The sequence below is a fragment of the Calonectris borealis genome, chromosome Z, assembly GCF_964195595.1.
Source record: "Calonectris borealis chromosome Z, bCalBor7.hap1.2, whole genome shotgun sequence".
NCBI lineage: Eukaryota > Metazoa > Chordata > Aves > Procellariiformes > Procellariidae > Calonectris > Calonectris borealis.
The window spans coordinates 15,957,492-15,977,413 of record NC_134352.1 but is presented as its reverse complement, the minus strand read 5'-3'; the positions used below and the strand labels follow the sequence as shown (position 1 = coordinate 15,977,413).

At 42.8% G+C, this 19,922-nt stretch overlaps 1 protein-coding gene and 1 long non-coding RNA gene across 2 annotated transcripts; one reads left to right on the top strand and one right to left on the bottom strand.

Moving 5' to 3' along the window:
* The first annotated feature begins 137 nt into the window (after positions 1-137).
* Positions 138-14,188, top strand: SMU1 (SMU1 DNA replication regulator and spliceosomal factor). The gene is made up of 12 exons (XM_075137584.1): positions 138-269; positions 589-799; positions 907-1,059; positions 1,604-1,714; positions 2,602-2,730; positions 3,987-4,106; positions 4,507-4,623; positions 4,827-4,954; positions 9,388-9,514; positions 10,499-10,666; positions 10,960-11,112; positions 11,780-14,188. The coding sequence occupies exons 1-12, from the start codon at positions 244-246 to the stop codon at positions 11,876-11,878; spliced, it is 1,542 nt and encodes a 513-aa protein (XP_074993685.1). The 5' UTR covers positions 138-243; the 3' UTR covers positions 11,879-14,188.
* On the bottom strand, positions 6,878-7,360 carry LOC142075761 (uncharacterized). The gene is made up of 3 exons (XR_012671011.1): positions 7,287-7,360; positions 7,047-7,086; positions 6,878-6,949 (listed from the first exon to the last, which is right to left on the bottom strand). It is a non-coding gene; the product is annotated as an uncharacterized LOC142075761 (long non-coding RNA).
* Positions 14,189-19,922: the final 5,734 nt, after the last annotated feature.

Sequence of the window (19,922 nt, the reverse complement as noted above, 5' to 3'; positions counted from 1 at the left end):
CCGCGGTGACGGCCCGCCACCGCCAGGGGGCGCAGGATCCACCCCGCCGCCGTGGCGCGGGGATGTGCCGGTGCGCATGCCCGCCGCCGGCTCCCCGCCCCCTCCGCTGTGACGTAAGCTCGCGTCAGGTGTGGAGGGGCGGCCCCGCGCGGCGTGGCGCGGGCCGGAAGCAGCGGAGCGCGAGGCCGGAAGTCGTGGTGGAGGTGGCGGAGGGCCTTTCGCGAGCGGTGACGGCGGCTCAAGATGTCGATCGAAATCGAGTCCTCCGAGTGCGTGTGGCGGCGGCGGGGAGGGGTGGCCGTGCTGGTGCCGGTCCCGGTCCCGGTCCCGGCGGCGGGGTGGTGCCGGGAGGGGACGGTGAAGCCGGGCCGACGCGGCAGCCGTTGTGGGGCGGTGTGGCCGTGGGGGAGGGGCTGTCCCTGAGGTGATCGGGGGACAGGAGGGCAGTCGCGGTCGCGGAGGAGTGGTGGTGGTGCCCCCTCCGCCGCGGCTGGGCACCCGGGCGGGACGGGGCTGCGGCGGCTGGGGAGGACCGCGGGGAAGGGCAGCCCGGGGGGCTGGTGTCGTGACTGCGCTGTTGCCCTGCAGTGTGATCCGGCTGATCATGCAGTACCTGAAGGAGAACAGCCTCCACCGAGCCCTCGCCACCCTTCAGGAGGAAACTACTGTGTCCCTCAACACTGTGGACAGTATCGAGAGCTTTGTGGCTGACATCAACAGCGGGCATTGGGACACAGTGCTGCAAGCCATACAGTCGCTGAAGCTGCCCGACAAGACCCTCATTGATCTCTACGAGCAGGTGAGCGAGTGCAGGCTGTGTACGGACCCTTCTGGTCTGGGTGGAAGCCCCTCTCTGGAGTTTTCTGCTTACCCTTTGCTGATGCAGATGTTTGTCTCTTGATGCAGGTTGTGCTGGAGTTGATTGAGCTCCGGGAACTAGGTGCTGCCAGGTCTCTCCTGAGACAAACAGATCCCATGATCATGCTAAAACAAACTCAGCCAGAGCGGTACATCCACCTCGAAAACCTTCTGGCCAGATCTTACTTTGATCCTCGTGAGGTATGTTACACTCTTCCTAGAGACCTCATGATGCTGTCTTGCATGACCCCTAATATCAGTCCAAGTTTCTAATAGCTTACAGCATCTTTTCTTTTCCATTCTGGGAGTGAGAATGTGCAGCTTCCCAGTTTGATGATTTTACATGTTTTATGAAGTGTTTGGGAATAATGTGTAACACTTGATCATGAGGCAGCAGAGCAGTGGTTTTGAAGTATACTGCAGGTGGGAGTTTGGGGATTTGTAGCTGTGTCCTGCCACAGGATGACATCTGTGCTTTGCTTTTCCTGTCATATATATGCAGAAGAAAACATACATTTTGTAAATAAAATTCGTGTTGTGTAATAACAATAATAAGAAAGCATTATTTCTGACTGATTATGTCAGTCTGACATTTTTAGTGAAAGCATATCCCAAATGTTTCAAGGGTTGATGTTGAAGAGAAGGGCTGTTTTGAAGGCCTAATAGAAAATTAATCTGGAAGGGGCTTCAATTCAGAGCAATGAATGTTTAGAAGAATCACTTCATAAAAATAACTTCTCTCTAGGCATACCCAGATGGAAGTAGCAAAGAGAAGCGGAGAGCTGCTATTGCACAAGCTTTAGCTGGAGAAGTCAGCGTGGTGCCTCCATCTCGTCTTATGGCGTTGTTGGGGCAGGTAATTCTTGAAGAATGTTTTAGTAGCTATGTCAGTTTCTGTAGATCTTTGCCGCATCAAACTAACTATGATGTAGTTGATTCTCCAACTCTGTAAAAGTAAAGCTGAAATATTGCACGTTTACATGTGGTATTGTTAAAAATGATACTTTTTCCATGTGGCAAGGATTTAGCGGTGTAGGAAAAGTCAGCACCCGGCGGTAGATTTCTGCCCATGCTCAGCACAGAGAAATTATTTTCAAAGTGCATACTAACACACTGTTTCTGTTGTTGTACATACAACTCCTTTTTGATTCTCAGAATGTATTCATTGATACTCTATGCAGATAGTATTTAATGTGTTTTGCTCTTTTATGGCTTACATCTTATTTTTTAAGCTTCTAAGTATGCCGCATAAATTCTCTGGGCATAACAGATGTGTCTTGTGACTGAAAGCAGCTCTGTCTGCGGGTAAGATTCTGTTTTTTGAATGAAGTTCACTTGTGCCTCCCAAGAAAGCTTATATGTCATTTTTAGTGTATGCAGTTCCAGGCAAACAGACAACAGGTCGGATAACGTAAATTAACACAAGATTGAACTCACACTACGTACGTACTGTATACTGCGTACTGAAGGTAGAATGAGAAGGGTGGGCCTGAGTCATTCTCACTTGCAAAAATCATTTGGGGATAATGTTCTGTTCTGCTTGTGGTCATGAGTTAGGAAGCATAATCTGGTAAGTCTTGTTTCAAGTAATTGTTTGCAGTGTATTTGTCTCAAACTGTAAAGGTGTACAATTTGTAAGGGTACAAGAAACTGTTGCTGTATTGTGTTAATTAGAAGCAAGTTTTGATGAGGAGGATATATGTTAACTGATACCTAACTGTATGGCTTTCAACTCCTCAAAAGGCACTGAAATGGCAGCAGCATCAGGGCCTGCTTCCTCCTGGTATGACAATTGACTTGTTCAGAGGCAAAGCAGCTGTGAAGGACGTAGAAGAAGAAAAGTTCCCCACACAGCTGAGCAGACATATTAAGGTGATGTTGTGTTTGCTTTTATGTGTGTTTGTTCCTTCCTGTGCTTTACCTAAAAGTAAATCTTCTGAATTTTTCTGTGGTCTTTTTTGTAAGTCATTTCCCTCTCTTTCTCTGTGGTTTTTTTTTTTTTAAACTGCTTCTCCATGCTGTATCTCGTCAGGAGAATTTTCATGAGAGTCTGAAATGAGGTCTCTTAACAAGATTGGGTGCTCATGTCTTTGTGAATATGATAAATATATTAATTGTTTCTTTGACTTCAGAGTTTAGAATCACTCAGTTTTCAGAAGTGGTTTGCTTAGTCCCCTTCGTTATTTGTGCAAGGAAATACTCATGTCTTAAACTTCTGTGAATATTAGCTTCTGTGAACCACTTAAGTTTTGATTGTGAGCTACTACGTACCAGATCTACTGATATGATTAGTATCTCCTTTTCAAGAATTTTATCATATAGATTTCAAATGAGAAAGAAAACTGTGTTGTAATGGCATAGTTGTCTTGCAGCATTCACAATATGGAATAGGCAGTTTCCTCCTGTGAAGGCTTTTCAACTTCATCAAGCAGTTCTGCGCAGTGAGAAGTGTTAGTTCACTGTAGTAGCTCCACCAGTTCTCAGAGTGAATGGAAGATAATGTTTTTTGGAAGTTATGGGTTGGAACTTGTGAAATCTGTTCTAGTTCAGTAGCAGCTTGGTAAAAATGCTTTATTCAAGCTTGTTTTGTTCACCAGTACTGATCTTATATTGATTAGGGAAAACTTTTTTCCTATGCTCAGTCGTCATGGTCACTTGTATTTAAAAATCTAAAATTTAAAATTTTTATATAAAATTATCAAACATTCTTTGTAAAAATTTCACTGGAGAAACATCATTCCAAGTGAAGCAACTTGTACTACTTCAGAAATTTCTGAAGTCTGCTAAGGATCTGTGTTGGGTACTGGAAAGGTGTTTGTTAACATCCACAATTCACTGCAAAAACAAAAATATGAAGACAACCAACGCAACAGCTGCTGTAAGCACGAAGTGTTTGATGTAAGTTTCACAGATACTACCTGATCAAAAGGGGATTGGTTTTTGTTTGGTTTTGAAGTGCTAGTATGTAGGTATTGCAGGTTTTTTTTGTACCTTAACATTATATTTGTGAATGCATACCTCTAGAAAATACTGTGGTTTTGCCACAAAATGAGACTACAGTTTTGTTTTAATGAGTTGCTTCTTTTAAATTGCTTATTAGGCTTATTTTATATTCTCCTATAAAACAGTTTGGGCAGAAGTCGCATGTGGAGTGTGCTCGGTTTTCCCCAGATGGACAGTATCTGGTTACTGGCTCTGTCGATGGTTTCATTGAAGTATGGAACTTCACTACTGGAAAGATTAGGAAGGTAAATTGCACCTTATTTCACATGGATAGTTCATTGGCCAGAGGACCTGGTTTTATTCTTTGAGATTATACTTGGTTTGTTTTCATTTCTTAGGGACTGTGAATCTCAAAAGGATGTCTGCTTGGGTGATTCAAATTACCAGTCTGGAATCTTTACATGGGTTTAATTGTCTGGTTTGTCATAGCCTTCCCTCTGCGATAACATTTTTTTTTTTTACCTTTCTGGATCATCGTTGTTGCCTCTAAAATGGTGACAATAACACTTCCCTATTATTATAAGGCTGTGAGGTGTGCTTGATGATAGGTTATAAAATAAAACTGCTAGTACTTTTGCACTTTGCCTTAAAATATATTTCATTGAATTCACTATTTTGACTGGTGGATCTTCTGCTTTCATTTAGGATCTGAAGTACCAGGCACAAGATAATTTTATGATGATGGATGATGCAGTGCTGTGCATGTGCTTCAGCAGAGATACAGAAATGCTAGCAACTGGAGCACAAGATGGAAAGATCAAGGTACAAATCTTTTTGTATGGTATGTTGGTAGAGGTGGTGACCAGAAAGGTTCACTTGCAATTGCAGTAATGTTGCAATTCCATATAAAAACAAGTGAAGTTTAGCATGGCTCAGAAACAGGTACATATCGGTCCTGATCTTTAAGCTTCTGTGATCTCATAACCAAGTAACCACGTCTATTTCATTTGCTGTTTCCTCTCCAGGTTTGGAAAATCCAGAGCGGTCAGTGTCTGAGAAGATTTGAGCGAGCACACAGTAAAGGTGTTACATGCCTCAGTTTCTCTAAAGACAGCAGCCAAATTCTTAGTGCTTCTTTTGATCAGACAATCAGGTAAATAAACTGGGAATGTGTGAGCTACAGCACAGGAGAAAAGAAAATAGAATTTTCACATTAAGTAGTTAAACTTTTGAATATAGATTCATTTGACCTGGGATTTGATCCTTTTGCATTGAGTTTTAATACAATAGGAGAGCATGACTGCTGAGGGTTGGAGAGGAGCAGTTTGAGAGTTTGATCTTGCACTTTGCTTAACTTGCATTATTCCAGGGCGAGAGGCCAAGTACTACTTGTGCTCTATTGTCATTTACATTGACTTTGTGCATTCTCTTTCTGGGAGACTCATAGCTTAAGAAACAGTTGTGCAACCTTCAAGAATAACATTTTTTATAATAAGCTTAAGGTAAAAAAGATCTGAGGATAACAGGATGATGACATTTTTTGATACAGCCTAATCATACTCACTAGCTTTCACAGATGACATGACTGTTGTCATGGTTGGTTCCATCCAGTCTGTTGTCCTTGTGAAGCAGTATCATGGACTCTTTTTCTACTATCTAAAGAAATCCTCTGGGAGCAGCTTTAGGTATTGTGGTGCATCTTCTCTGCTTCCTCCTGATAGTTGCTGAATAGAGCGAAATTTCCAAAAGTGCTTGGGAATCTCAATTAGCAGTTGTCATGGCTCTCCCATGGGCTTGAATAAGGGGGTGTGTGTCCTTGTGAACTGCATGTGGGTGAGAGGAAATAAGGTGCATCCCTACACATTGAGGAGCAATTACTTCGCATCGTGTTGCTGCTCCCTAAGTCATGCATTGCCAGCCCTTGTCATAAAAGGGTTCTTGCCCCAGCTCACACCCTGAATCCATCTCTGTAATACCAGCCTCCAGATCCACCCCTCTCTCTCTTGTATCTGGAGAACTCCCTTTAAAGTGGGAACAAGAGGAATAAGGACCCAAAGAAAATGTTTTCTGGGCATCGATTCTTCCCAGAAGCCTGACGTGGAATACTAGAGACTCAACCCTGGAAGACAGCCAGGCTGATGGACCCTGAGAGCTTCAAGAGCAGGAGTTGCAATTTGTATCTGGAAATGGCAGTACAGCCATTCAGTGCTTTAGGGTGCTGGTTTTTGATCTGAGTATCTCTTCAGATGTACATGGTGTATACGGGAAGGCTGAGAGATCTGGGCCTGATCGGCCTGGAAAAAGAAGGCTGAGAAGGGACCTAGTTGCCTCATCTAGAGGTAGTCATAGATAAGACAATGCCAGACTCTTCTCATGTTCACAGTTCCTACAAGGGACAACCTCAGGAAGTGAAATTCTGATTCTATATAAGGAAAAACAACTTTCTTCTTTTCCCTTGAGAAAGAAGCAATACTTGGATAATGCTGAGAGAGTTGGGTCAGGCCGGGGGAGGATCTCAACCCTTGAAGACTTCCAAAGCTACATTGAACAAGACCATGAGTGAACTTGGAAGTTGACGTTGCTTTGAGGAGAGCAGTGGAATAGTGGTCTTCTGAGGTCTCTTCCAGCCTAAGTTATTCTGTGATTCTCTGACATGTACTATGTTTTGGAATTTCTGTTAGAGAAAAATTATCTGGCCAGATGGTTTATGCATTTATGCTGGCAAGAGCAAAAAACTTCTTTCAGTGATGAAAAAGAGCCATAGAGACAGGATCATTTTTTCTCTTTACTTCTGAAAGATAATTCCCATTTCTCCAGGCTGTCTCTGCAGTTCTGCTTTTGGGCATGGGAATTCTGTCTGTTTGTCATGCAAACCGTCCGTTGCTGTGTAGCACCAGCACTGTGTTGGGATATGAGCTGTGGGTTTTTTTAACCAGTCTGTACAGTTCAATTTCCCAATGTCTGCGGCATTCCTTTTGGGCAGTGAAACTGTTCATGATGTTGAAGGCCCACAAGCTGAGATCTTGGGAACCCAGGAATGGGAGTTGAGTCTTTCTACAAACTTTGCTTTGGTGCGCAATCCCGTTGGTGTAGTTTAGCAGGTTGATAGTGTGTCAGCTCAGTTACAGCGGTTACATGTGAGGTCTGTCTGCAGAAAATCCAAGGAAGTACATCCCTCTTAACGTGGTTGGGCTAAACTGAACAAACTTGGCATTACCTGACACTTTCCACGAGCTGAGACTTACATGCATACAGTTACTGCAGCTTGCCTGGTGTGCAGATGATCTGCAAAGCAACAACATGATAAAGCAATGGATTGTTGTGGGACAGGTATGAAGGTGGTTGGACTTGCATCTGTGCTCTAAGAAAGCTCAAGCGTTTGTGCAACCTCTGTAAGGCAGACTAGGCATACATTATAAAATACTTTAATTTAGAAGGTACCTGTAGAGGTCTCAGTCCAATATGCTTCTCAAAGCACAACCAACCTTTCAGTTAGGACAGCTTGCTCAGGGCCTTGTCCAGCTGAGTTCTCAAAATCTCCATGGCTGGAGACTCCACTGCTGCTCTTGGCATCGGTCCTAGGCTTGTACAGTCCTCTCGGAGAAAACCCGGTTTAGACATAAGGAAAGGTGTTTTGTTTTGTTTTGTTTTTTCCTTTGTAACTTGTGCCCTTTGCCTCTTGTCCTTCAGCTGTGCACCTCTGAGAACAATCTGACTCCCATTTATTCTGTAAAAACTTGTTAGGTAGTGATGTTAATCAAATAGTTACCATTTTTCAGGTGTTTAGGACTTAGATCCTTTTTCTTTTTTTTTCCTTCTTTTTTTTTTTTTTTTTAAAGGATCGTTGCAGGATAAAAGCAAGAATGAAAGTTAATTGTAACTTTTAATACTAGCAAGTAGTCACAAAAATACTCAAACTCTGTTCTAAGTTACCAGATGGGCAGTAACCTCATCAAACCCTTGTTCCTGCAGCCCTTAGCATCTGGAAAATGTTGCTTAACGTTTGTGTAGTGCAGTAATTCTCATCCTGCACCTCTTTCGTGTCTTGTTACTGGGTGGAATTTGCTCACTGCTGGGTAGATTTGGCTTGCAACAAAGCTTTTCTGTTGCTACGCAGACGCTTTGCTGCAGTTGAAAGCAGCTTAGATCAGTTTTGTCCAGTTCACAGTTATTTTTCTTCTTTGGGGTTATTCTGACTTAATAACAATTTGTTTCACTTTTTTGTCTACAAGGAAGACAGCAGTTAGATGCTTCTGAATTTTCACTTCTCTGGGCTGAACACACCCAGCCCTCTCAGCCTCTCCTCATGCATCTTAGTGGCCCCTTAGTGGGGGCCCAAAACTGGACACAGTCCTCCAGAGATGGCTACACCTCTGCCCAGTAGGGGGGGAACCTTGATCTGCAGACTGTGCCTCTAATGCATCTGGTGTGTGGCTGGGTTTCCTCAATGCCACAGCACGCTGCTGGCTTTCACTTTGTCCTCCCCAAGGCCTGCCAGGTCCTTTGCTGCAGACCTCCTCTGCAGCTGGTCAGCCCCCAGTTGATTCTGAGCTGGTTCTGCAACAGTCTGTTCTCAACATCATGAGGTTTCTCTCAGTCCATCCGTCTGGTTTGTGAAGGTTTCCAACTTCCTCATCTGTCTTTTTCAAAATTGAGTTGCAGGATATGGGACTTACATTGTGAATCAGATTGATCCAGTGCTTGATGACTGTGTACGTTTTATGTTTAATTGAACAGGATTATGTAATATGTTTAATAGCCTTAGGCTCTTGCCTGTACTGTAAAACCCAATGGTACCAATGGTACTGCTTTAGATGAAAATGAAGAAATGTGTGGATCTGGAGGCAACTGCACAGTGAACAGGCATTACAAAACATCTGAATGAGAGATGTTAATCTGTTTAAATCTTGATCTACATGAACTATAGCGTAAGCATTTAAATTAAAATTATGTAAGGTTGGATGTTGAATCAAGGACAGCAAGCTGCAAATGGAATAAGCAATTTCATTCTCAAGGCTTCAGACTTCTGCTTGAAAACCATATTTCTGTAGCCAGTAAGTACTACAATTTAAGGCTGATACAGATTAGCAATATAATTTCCTTTTAGATGATTAAGCAAACTCTTCGCAGAGTTGTACAGTAAGAGGCAATGGCAACAGCTTGCAAAAGAGAAAAATTCTGGCTGGGTGTAAGGAAAGAATTTTTCTTAACTCAACTGGACAAGGCCTTGGTCAAGACCCTGAGCAAGCTGACCTCACTTAAAGTTGAGGACAAGAGACTTCCAAACTTAATTCTGTAATTTTTGTTTTGTCAGCTTCATAGTTTCCCCTTTCGTAGTCCTAATATGTACAGTGTATATTACATACAGGTTGTTGAGGCTGAAGGTTGATGGTATTTCCCTCAGCTTTTCACAGGATCACATGTCTTTGATGAAAGGGTCTTGTGATAAAGACTTAGGGCTTGCAGATTTTTAACACTTTTTATTGTTGCCTATCAAAGGTGTCTCAGATTTAAAATACGGTGAAGCTAGAGGTGGTTCAGACTATCTCAGTTGCTCACTCAGTTGTGACCTCTGTTGTGTGACAGGATTCATGGTTTAAAATCTGGGAAAACTTTAAAGGAATTCCGTGGTCATTCTTCCTTTGTCAATGAAGCTACTTTTACCCAGGACGGCCACTATATTATCAGCGCATCCTCTGATGGCACAGTGAAGGTAAGATAGCATTTACCCTTTGTAACTTACACATTCAGACTCTTTGCGTGTTGTAGCTGATCTGTTAAAACTGCTGCAGTCATTGGAGAAGGACTTGGGGTTATCTGCAGTAATAAGTCTTTCTGCTTGTGACCTTTGCTGTAGATTGGTATAAATGAGAACTGGTGAAGTCTCATACTTCAGTTAAGAGGAGTAAAGCATTGTTGTGTACAGGGCATTACTGACTAATAATAAATAAACAAATGGATATAGAAACAGTTACATTAAGTAAGGCATTGATGCAGTGCATGGGAGGTGTAAACAGACCCGGTTTATAGATGTGGCCTAGGAGAGTCTGATAGGTTTTGCTCATATTAAATGGGGCATTACTTCAAACTTGCAGTCTTTGCTAGACTGCCCCAATCGTGGGAATAGCATAAGAAGGTGGTATCTTTCATTTTGATTGTACTAGTATGTAAACAGCAAAAATATTCCACAGATGGTGAGTTACGTTTTATTATAAATATTAAACAAGCAGTTCCACTTCCTGTTTCTAAAGAGCTAGAACAATCTGGTGTTGAGCCTGAAGCAGCATTAAGCTGGGACATCTGTCCCACTGGTATCAGCTTTGCTTTTTCAGCAATTTTCATGTCTGTCTTGTGTAAGGCAAATTGCATGTGCAGATATATTCACAGATACCAGGTGAAACCAGAAAGCAAATCTGGACTCACCCCTCAGGGAATATGCTTAATGAAAGGGAGCCAGGCTGAATTTGGATAATGGAAATTCACTTTCAGTTCAGTTGTAGTGAAATTGTTCATAGCGTCCATGCTTCAAAAGAGATGTGATAATTTATTTATTTTAAATCTGCTTTAAACTACAATTTTTGGAATTCATATTTCCCTTCAGGAGCCTTAAAAAAATCTGAATCCTGTATCCTGAATCAGCTCATTTTTGTTTTAATTTTTTAAAGCTAATTCGGTTTACATTTATTTTTCATACTAGGTTTGGAATGTGAAGACGACAGAGTGCTCAAACACCTTCAAATCTCTTGGCAGCACTGCTGGGACAGACATTACTGTGAACAGTGTCATTCTGCTGCCTAAAAACCCGGAACACTTTGTTGTTTGCAACAGATCGAATACAGTCGTCATTATGAATATGCAAGGACAAGTATGTTATCTTACTGGTGTCCTTTCAAGTCTCTCTCAGTCATTTGAAGAATGCCAAAAACCTAGTTAATAACCTAGCCTTGGGTTAAACCTGATTTCTCTAGTTTGCTTTCATGACAAACTATTCTGTGCCCAAGTTACAGAACAGCTCGACTTGCAGAAAGCGATTGTAGTTATGGAGAGCTCCTGTATTCTAAACAGACCCAGCACTGCCTAAATATTTTTGCCCTCAACATAGTAATGATGTGCTGCAGTTTAATCCTGCCAAATATTTTTGGGGGGGTATCTTTACAGATTGTAAGAAGTTTTAGCTCTGGTAAGAGAGAAGGTGGTGACTTTGTCTGCTGTGCGCTTTCACCTCGTGGTGAATGGATCTACTGTGTTGGTGAAGATTTTGTGCTGTATTGCTTTAGCACAGTGACCGGCAAGCTGGAGAGAACTTTGACCGTAAGTTTTTAGCTCTGAGCTTTTGCAGAGTTCTAAACACAAGGATAATCTAAGTGTTCGTTATTTATGAAGTCCATAAGGAGAAGTCTGTAAGGAGAAGTCTCGTACCAAAGAATCTTTCACCTCTAGCAGCCATGATTGGTAACAGACGCATTCCAGAACACTTGGCTGTAGAATGTCTTTAGGTTTTTTTAGAACCATTTTAATTTTAAAAGTTATGAAAATGTTTACCCACCAAGCCAAGAGTGAATTGGTTCAAACGTACTTGAACTAGAGCATGTCTTGACCTGGGCTCCAGCTGATGGAGAATCTGACCAAGCTGTCAGATTTAAAGCTGTCAGGCTTAAATTTGCCTTGGATTAAACTAAAGAGGAATACCAGCTTGAATGTCTAAATTTAATGGGGAACATTTAGATGTCGTGGATTTCAGTGGATGTAAACCTTCATTGAACCTTCCCTCACCCAACAAAAAGTAACTGCTTTGTCACAAAAATTATTTGCAACTGGAACTTAATATTTGGAGGCGTATGTTCCTCTGCTTTTGCTGTATGCACAAAGCACGTTAAACCTCAGTCCAGCTTTCCTCTAGTTCTTGTTTGAAGAGAATATTTAGCATGAATCTGCTAAAGGAAGAATCTCCTGACGCATCTTTCTGTTTATTCTCTAGGTTCATGAAAAAGATGTTATTGGCATTGCTCATCACCCCCACCAGAACCTGATTGCCACTTACAGTGAAGATGGCCTCCTCAAGCTCTGGAAGCCGTAGCTTGATTTTACAATGAGCTATGAAGTGTGCCTGTTAGTTGCAGGTTATTGATGTGTGTGCTTTAACGAGGTCTAAATGCACAGTGTGTAATATTTGCTCAATCTTCAGTTCACGTTTCCAGAGAATGACATTTTTACTCCTTGGTCTAAGAAAGATAGATTGATGCTTAAATATAGCATCAGTTAATTTCAAACACTTATTTTTACCAGAGTAGCCGAAGCAACTTCAGTGAGAGTGTTTTTTCTGTCTCCTGAAGTCTGTACTCTTCCTACAGTGTTCATGAAAGTTGAACGAGCTAGGAACTATACACACCTACAAGTGGTTGCTGGCTTCCTAGAATACAGTAAAATTACTTTTTTATTTGAGTGAATTATGTGGAATGGGAAAGCTGTCTCCTCCACTGCTGAAACAAAGACACGGTTTTCCTGGAATGCAGATGAGGCTACTCTGTTCTCAGCTTGAAGGCAGAGGCTTTTCTAGTCCAGTGGGTTTTGCTGTGTTCAATTTTCACCATAATTTTTCCAATTATACGTATTAAGTAGTGTCACACAGCTTCCTCAGAACGAAACTATTCTTCCCCATCTCCCAGCACTTCCTACTATAAACCTGCCTAATGTGGCAGTGAGGTATAGTTGGGGTTTTTTTGTTTTGTTTTGTTTATTTTGTTTTGGGGGTGTGTGTGTGTTTGTGTTTGTTTGGGGTTTTTTTTTGTGTTTTCTTTTGTTTTTTCTTTTGTTTTACTTTAACTTCCAGGCTAAAAGGAATTATTACCTGTGCCCTCTTCCTGTAAATGCATAATGTCTTCAAGACCAGCTTTAATGGAAGCAGACCTCAGGGGATCAATATTTTAAAACATGCAAAAGCCCGTTTACATAGGCCGATTTTCTAGTGCTGTGATGCTGCACATGCTGCAGTTTTCGTTTTTTCCAGTTTACTCAGTTTAGCTTCCTATTTTCCCAAAAGGGCATGGCATACTTAAGCTTTAAATAATTATTTGTAAGATGTTTTTTTAATTTCCTATACCTGTGGACCTAGTTAAGGTGATACTTAGGTCCCACACTATGATAAAAAGAAGCTTTTAGCCTCTTCAGTTTGGAGCAGATGATTCCGTTTGAGATCCTGCCTAATGCACACTGTGGTGAATGTACACCACAATCTTCTAAAGTCTGACCATAGGTTTTCTAGGATGCAGCAAAAAATGAGGCGTCTGTAACGACGAGACAAAGCATGTAGATTTGAATCTGCCACGCTGTGTCCCGTACTCATCTCTTGTGGAATGCTTTCCTGCCACAGTAATCTTTCAAACAGTAATAACTTCTCTTTGACTTAATAAATTAGTTCCAGTTTAAATAACCTCACAATTTTTTTCAGCTGGAGGGCTTGATCCTAATGCTGGTATTGGTTGTCCGCTGGTGACTGACCTCCTTCAGCACTGGCCTGTGCACTTGATTGGTCTATGCTCATATTGGTCTAAGGAAATGCAGAAAAATTTCAGCTTAACTTCTCACATAGCATTGCTTGTTCACTACAACTGTAGTGTTTAGTTCTATGTTTAGCTGTAATGTTTTAATTCCTAAGTTGTTTTTTACTTTCTTAGATACGGCAATGAAGTTATTTTTTAGATAGCAAAAAGCGATTCTTTTTCCTGCCTGAAAAGACACCGGTATGTGAGAAACACCTGACAGTGATACATTTGACAAGCTCCATTGGCAAATGGTACTTTTCATACAGGAGATCTTGACAAAATATTTTTAATATTATCTAATTTGTTGTTCATTTTGCCTTCAGATTACACGAACTGCTAATCCTCAATGTAGACTATATCTTGCGTTGTTCTTTAAAAGAAAAGTAGTTGTAGCAAATAAAACTCAGAATCCTGAATGTTTAAAGATTGAAATACATTCTCTAGCTTAAAAATGGGAGAAAATCTGGCATTTCTTACGCTTTTTATTTAAGAGTTTCAGAGTTTATTGCATCAAGTACTCAAGACAAAAAAGTGAAATGTACTAATACTCACGAAAGGGCAATGGTAAAACTTACCTCCTGGGCTGCAGCAGTGATTTGTAAAATAGCTGGCAGTTGGCACAAAAGTACAATGATAATCTTGAAAATGTTAATTTTTTTTAATGTAAAATGTAATTTTTTTTTAATGTAAATGTTGATTTTTTTTTTTTTTTTTTAATGTAATCTAGGGAAGACATTTTCTCTCTGGAGAATCAGTCAGGTATTATGCCACTTATCTGTATGTAAGACTTGAACAAGGCAACATCTAGTGCTTTTACTAATATTAAAGAAAGCATTGTTCACCCATGGGCCTTGCTTTATTCTTGAATTACTTTGCTTGGAACTGGTGAGTTCTGTCATACATAGAGGAGTGCAAAATGCTTTGCGGGGGGAGCACGTTGTAATGAAAGTCTCATAGGTCAGTTCATTCTCCTGTTTCTGAACTGGAGATCAATGAATTTCACCTTACTTGGGTGGAATCGGCTGCCTGTCTGTATGTGCTTGCAGAATGTATGTGGAAGAGCTACTACCACCTCAGCAAAAAATAAGTGAGCTTAGATTCTTGCACAGTTTGCAAGTGGTGGATGTAACTTTTTTTTTAATGTTACTGGGGTAGTACTTTGACCAAGTAACATGTAAGCCTGTAGATAGGGGCTGTAGTCCTGCTCTGATACCACTACCGGCTTGTCATCTGCAAAGATAAGTCAAACCCTCCCTTGAGTCCTAGTAGGATTTAGAGGGACCAGCTGAGAACTGGACTTGATCTCAAAAGGAAAAGATCCTTTATGAATGTCTTATAAAGCAGCCGAATACTCATGAGGACTGAGAGACTAGACAGTCTCCATGGGTGCCTGCCAGCTGGTGTGAATCCCGGGTTCTGAACGTTGCTGAGGATTTTGAACCATGAGCTTGGGTGAGAGGGCCTGCCTCTGATTCGGGGCAGCTTGTAACACCAGTGGCCAGTCTGAGATAAAAAAGAAAGTATGTTGCAGAGGTTTATAGGAAAGATGATGCTAAAAGTTATAAATGCTCTTCAAGTACAGCTTTTATTCACTTTCTGCGTAGTGTCTGCAGGGGTTTCGGGAGTCCTTTTTAAGCATGGTTATTCCATCTCCAGTTCCTGTTGATGATGTGGGCTCCAGTGTGTGTTCTCTGGATAGCTGTAAATAAACCCTATGACCTTCTGGATCATGGCAGCTTCTGAGAAGCAGGCTGAGCACATTTGGATCTGAATGTCAGGGGGAAAAGCATAGGCTTTAGGTGAATCCTAAGGAGAAAGGTGGCAAAACACTTTATTTCAGGGGCAGAGTAGGAATCGTGTGGAAATGCTTTGGCTGCCCATGGAGCAAGATACAAGGAGATGGATGCTGCTGAAGTGAAGGGAGCATAACAATTTTACCTATGAACAGGTGCTGCTTGCATTATGAAACAGGGTAATGAAGCCCTCTTCAGTTTCTTTGTGTCCCTTAGCCTATAAAACTGCTCCCTGTGTGGTAGCAAATTCTCCTGATACTGCCTGTGCTTTCTTGGGCAGGAAATGGCATTTGCTTGTCTGGGAGCAGGCACATGCTGCTGCCAACCAGTTAAGCCTTTCCTGCCTTCCCAGATTAGAACCTTTGTGAGCCAAATCAACAAATGAGCGTTCTTTCAAGTTTTATTCACAGAATGACACGATGTCTGAGGTTGGAAAGGTTGGAGACTCCACCACTTCCTTTGGCAACCTATGCCAGTGCTTGGTAAGTAGTGTTCCCTGATGTTCAGAGGGAACTGCCCGTGTTTCAGTTTGTGCCCGTTACCTCTGGTCCTGCCACTGGGCAGCACTGGAAAGAGCCTGGCTCCGTTCTCTTTGCACCCTCCCTTCAAGTATTTATATCCATTGATGAGATCCGCCCTAAGGCTTCTGTTCTCTGGGCTGACCAGTCCCAGCTCTTTGCTGGACTCTCTCCAGTATGTCCGTGTCCCTTTTGCATTGGGAAGCCCAAAACCAGACACAGTGCTCCAAGTGTGGCCTCACCAGTGCAGAGTAGAGGGTAAGGATCACCTCCGTCAATCTGCTGGCAACCAGGATACATTAGCCGCCTTTCCAAAAAGGGCACATTACTGGCTCGTGTTCAACTTGGTGTCCACCAGAACCCCCAGGTTCTTTTCAGCAAAGCTGCTTTCCAGCTGGGTGGCTCCCAGCACATACTGGTGCCTGGGGTTGTTCCTCCCCAGGTGCAGGACTTTGCACTTCCCCTTGTTGAACTTCATGGGATTCCTGTCAGCCTATTTCTCCAGCCTGTCGAGGTCCCTCTGGATGGCAGCACAACCCTCTCTTGTATCAGCTACTTCTCCCAGTTTTGTGTCATCCGCAAACTCGCTGAGGGTATACGCTGTCCCATCATCCAGATCATTATGGGAGATGTTTAACAGGACTGGACCTAGTACTGACCCCTGCAGTACACTTGCTAGTCACTGGCCTCCAACTAGACTTTGTTCCACTGGTCACCACCCTCCGGGCCTGGCCGTTCAGCCAGTTTTCAGTCCACCTCACTGCTCATCCAGCCCGTACATCAACAGCTTCTCTGTGGGATCTCATGGGAGACAGTGTCTCCCATAAGGTAAACAATACCCACTGCTCTCCCCTCATCTACCACGCCAGTCATTTCATCTTAAAAGTCTATCAAGTCGGTCAAGCCTGACTTCCCCTTGGTGAAGCCATGCTGACTACTGATGATTTTCTTGTTGTTGATGTGCCTGGAAATGATTTCCACGTTTAGCTGTTCCATCACCTTCCCAGGGATCGAGGTGCGGCTGACAAGCCTTTCATTCCCTGGATCCTCCTTCTTGCCCTTCTTGAAGACAGAAGTGAGATTTGCGTTCCACCAGACTTCAGGCACTTCCCCCAATCGCCAGGATTAATCAAAGTTATTGAGAATGGCCTTGCAATGGTATCTTCCAGCTCCCACAGCACTTGTGGGTGCATTCCATCAGGGCCCATGGACTTATGTATGTCCAGTTTGCTTAAGTCCTCCCTGACCTGATCCTCTTCCAAGGGTACATCCTTCTTGCTCCAGACTTTCCCCTTGGTCTCTGGGACCTGGGATTCTTAAAGGCCAGTGTTGCTAGTAAGACTGAGGCAAAGTCAGTCAGTACCTAACCTTCTCCATGTCTTGTGTCACCAGGTGCTCCACCTCATTCGGCAAAGGGCCCACATTTTCCCTAGCCTTTCCCACCTATTTACTTATAGAAGCCCTTGTTGTCTTCGACATCCCTGACCAGATGCAACTTCAGGTGAGCTTTAGCTTTTATAACTTCATCCCTGGATGCTCGGACAACATCTTTGTGTTCCTCACAACTTACCTCTCCGTGGTTACACCCTCTGGATGCTTCCTTTTTGTGTTTGAGTTTGGCCAGGAGTTCCTTGATCATCCACACAGACCTCCTGGCATTTTTGCCTGACTTCCTATTCACTGGGATGGACTGCTCTTAAGCCTTGAATATTAACCAGCTTTTTTGGACCCCTCTTCCCTCCAGGGCCTTATCCCATGGAATGCTTCCAAGCAGACCTTTGAAGAGACCAAAGTCTGCTCTCCCAAAGTCTGGGGTTGAGAGCTTGCTTTTTACCCTCCTTCCTCTCAGGATCCTGAACTCCACCATTTGATGGTCCCTGTAGCCAAGGCTGCCTTTGACCTTCACAGTCCCAATAAACCCCTTGTTGGCAAATACAAGGTCCAGCAGAGCACCTCTCCTTGTTGGCTCCTCTATCATTTGGCTCAGGAAGTTCTCAATGATGCACTCCAGGAACCTCCTGGATTGATTATGTCCTGCTGTGTTGTCCTGCCAGTAGATATCAGGGTGGTTGAAGTCCCCCATTCTTTGGGCACTATTCTAGTGCTCCTCTTGCCTCCTAAGAAAACATGGAACCTAGCATTTCTTTATCTGTGGTTTTGGAAGAGGATGGCTTAAATCAAACCTTGCTTCTCTCAGTGTGCCTTACTAATGCTTTGAGCACCAATCAATCACAAATGGAAGCAGGAACATGTCTTCCCAGATGAAGTTGCTAATGAAAAAGTCATAGGGCAAGTTGCTTGCTTGCTTGACCTTGCGTCACACTGCAAGTTCAAAGCAGATTTGAGATCATTGAGTTTTTTCCCCCAGGCTGAGCAAACTTCTTGCACTGCTGCTGGGTAGCAGTTAGACAAAGCACAGGAAGGAGAGGACAGTTAGGGCCCTGAAGTCTTACAGGCAGAAGCAAAAATGAGAGCAGGCTCTTAAACGAGTCTGCAGTGGGCGTACTCACATTCACTGCAAACCTGTGGAATAGTGGAGCTGCTAGATTTCTGGGGAAAAACAAGTCCTACACGCCTGGTGCACAGTGGAAAGAATCACTGTAATAGACTAGACTACAAGCCTGGTGGTATGAATTTGGTGTTGTTGAAACTGAAACACTGGAAGTAATTGCAAACATCAACCCTGGCTATCTTAGGTTGGATTACGACGCAGGTAGTTATGGAAGCAGATATTTTGTACTACTGTATCCTCAATTTCTACAGCTGTCCATTCAGTTCATTCCCCAAAATGGGAAAGCGTATCCCACATAGAGCAACAAGAAGTCAGAAAAAATTGTCTTATTTCATTTTTCAGTGGCACAGAACATGTTTTGCTGCTTGCTGTAGCTGTATGATACCCAGAACATCACGGGAGAACTAAGAAGCTTGGAAGAGGCCGTACGTTGTACTCAATATCCTGCTTGAGGGTCTAAGGGCTGGGTCCTCCTTCTCGCTAGCTCTTGCCTTCACTTGCTAGTGCTTTTTGCTGAAGGTTTACTCTTCTGCTGCCAGTGTATTTCTTTGGGACATAGCTTTTATGTCTGTCACTAGTTCATTTCAAAGCCGAATGCTAAACTGGTGGCGTTTCTGCTGCCCTTCCTGCATTAGTAGTAGTGTCCTTCCTTGGGCTGCTCTGGCAAGGCTTCTGGAGGCTTCTGGTCAGCCACCCTCCTGGAAGCTAGACCTGGCCCATTCTCTAGACAAGCTGTGGTTTCATCAAGCATGATGCAGAATTGGCCACCACGGTCTTGAGAGTAAGTTAAGAGCAGAAACAGCATCTCAGCTGTGTTAATGCAGCTATGGGTGTGGTGAAAGGCAAACTAAAGTGTCTCTGGGAAAAAAAGGCTATGGAATGGTTTTTTATATAATACAGAGTTATCTGAAGCAAAATAATGTCCTCTTGTCATCCTCAAGGCACTGCACTGAGCTTGGTTTGCCCTGGCTGTTTTGATCCCGTGGTTAAGGAAAAAATACAAACAAGGGTGCTTACTGAACTGAAAACAAGCAGCGTATTTTAGTGCTGTTTAGTCCCAAGACCGTTGTGCAGGAGTCTCAGCCCTAGCCAGCGGCAGGATTTCTTTCTGTTCCTCCCCTTGACTCAGCCCAACTCTCCTACTGATAGAGCAAAGGTTCCTGCTGGTCACATTTGTACAGCTCGCTAATGAGCTCATTCAAGTATAATTTGGAAAGACACTTCGCCTACAGAATTTTATTCCTGCTGAAACAAAAAAAGAAAAAAAAAAAAGTAGGTGAAGCACGCAGGAGGTTGGTATTCTGTAGGTACCTGCAAGGGAACTATACTTAAGGTACAAAACCCATGGTACCAGGTGCCTTTATAAAATGAAACTCATAACACTTAGAAGAGCTAGAGATGTTTTCTAAGACATCTCCAGACAATTTCTGGACAAAATTTCTGGACAATTCTAAGACAATTTCCAGATACTAAAGTTAGAACACACTTCTGTCATGTAGCAGCTATTTCCAGGAAGAAAAACCAAGTTCTCTTCGTGGCACTTTTGCTTCAAAGCAGTATGAAAAGCATAAGCTCTGTCCCAAGCCAGATGGTAGAAAAAGACTAAACTACCACACTAGAGGTTAAATCTGGACCTGCCTTCTCAGCATATTTTCTGAAAGAAGTTTTTTGCTAAGATTTTTCTGTGAATAACTGTCTAAAAAGAAGGGGGTGGTGCCTTTAAACCAACATCTGGTCTAACAAAAGAGGCAATGAA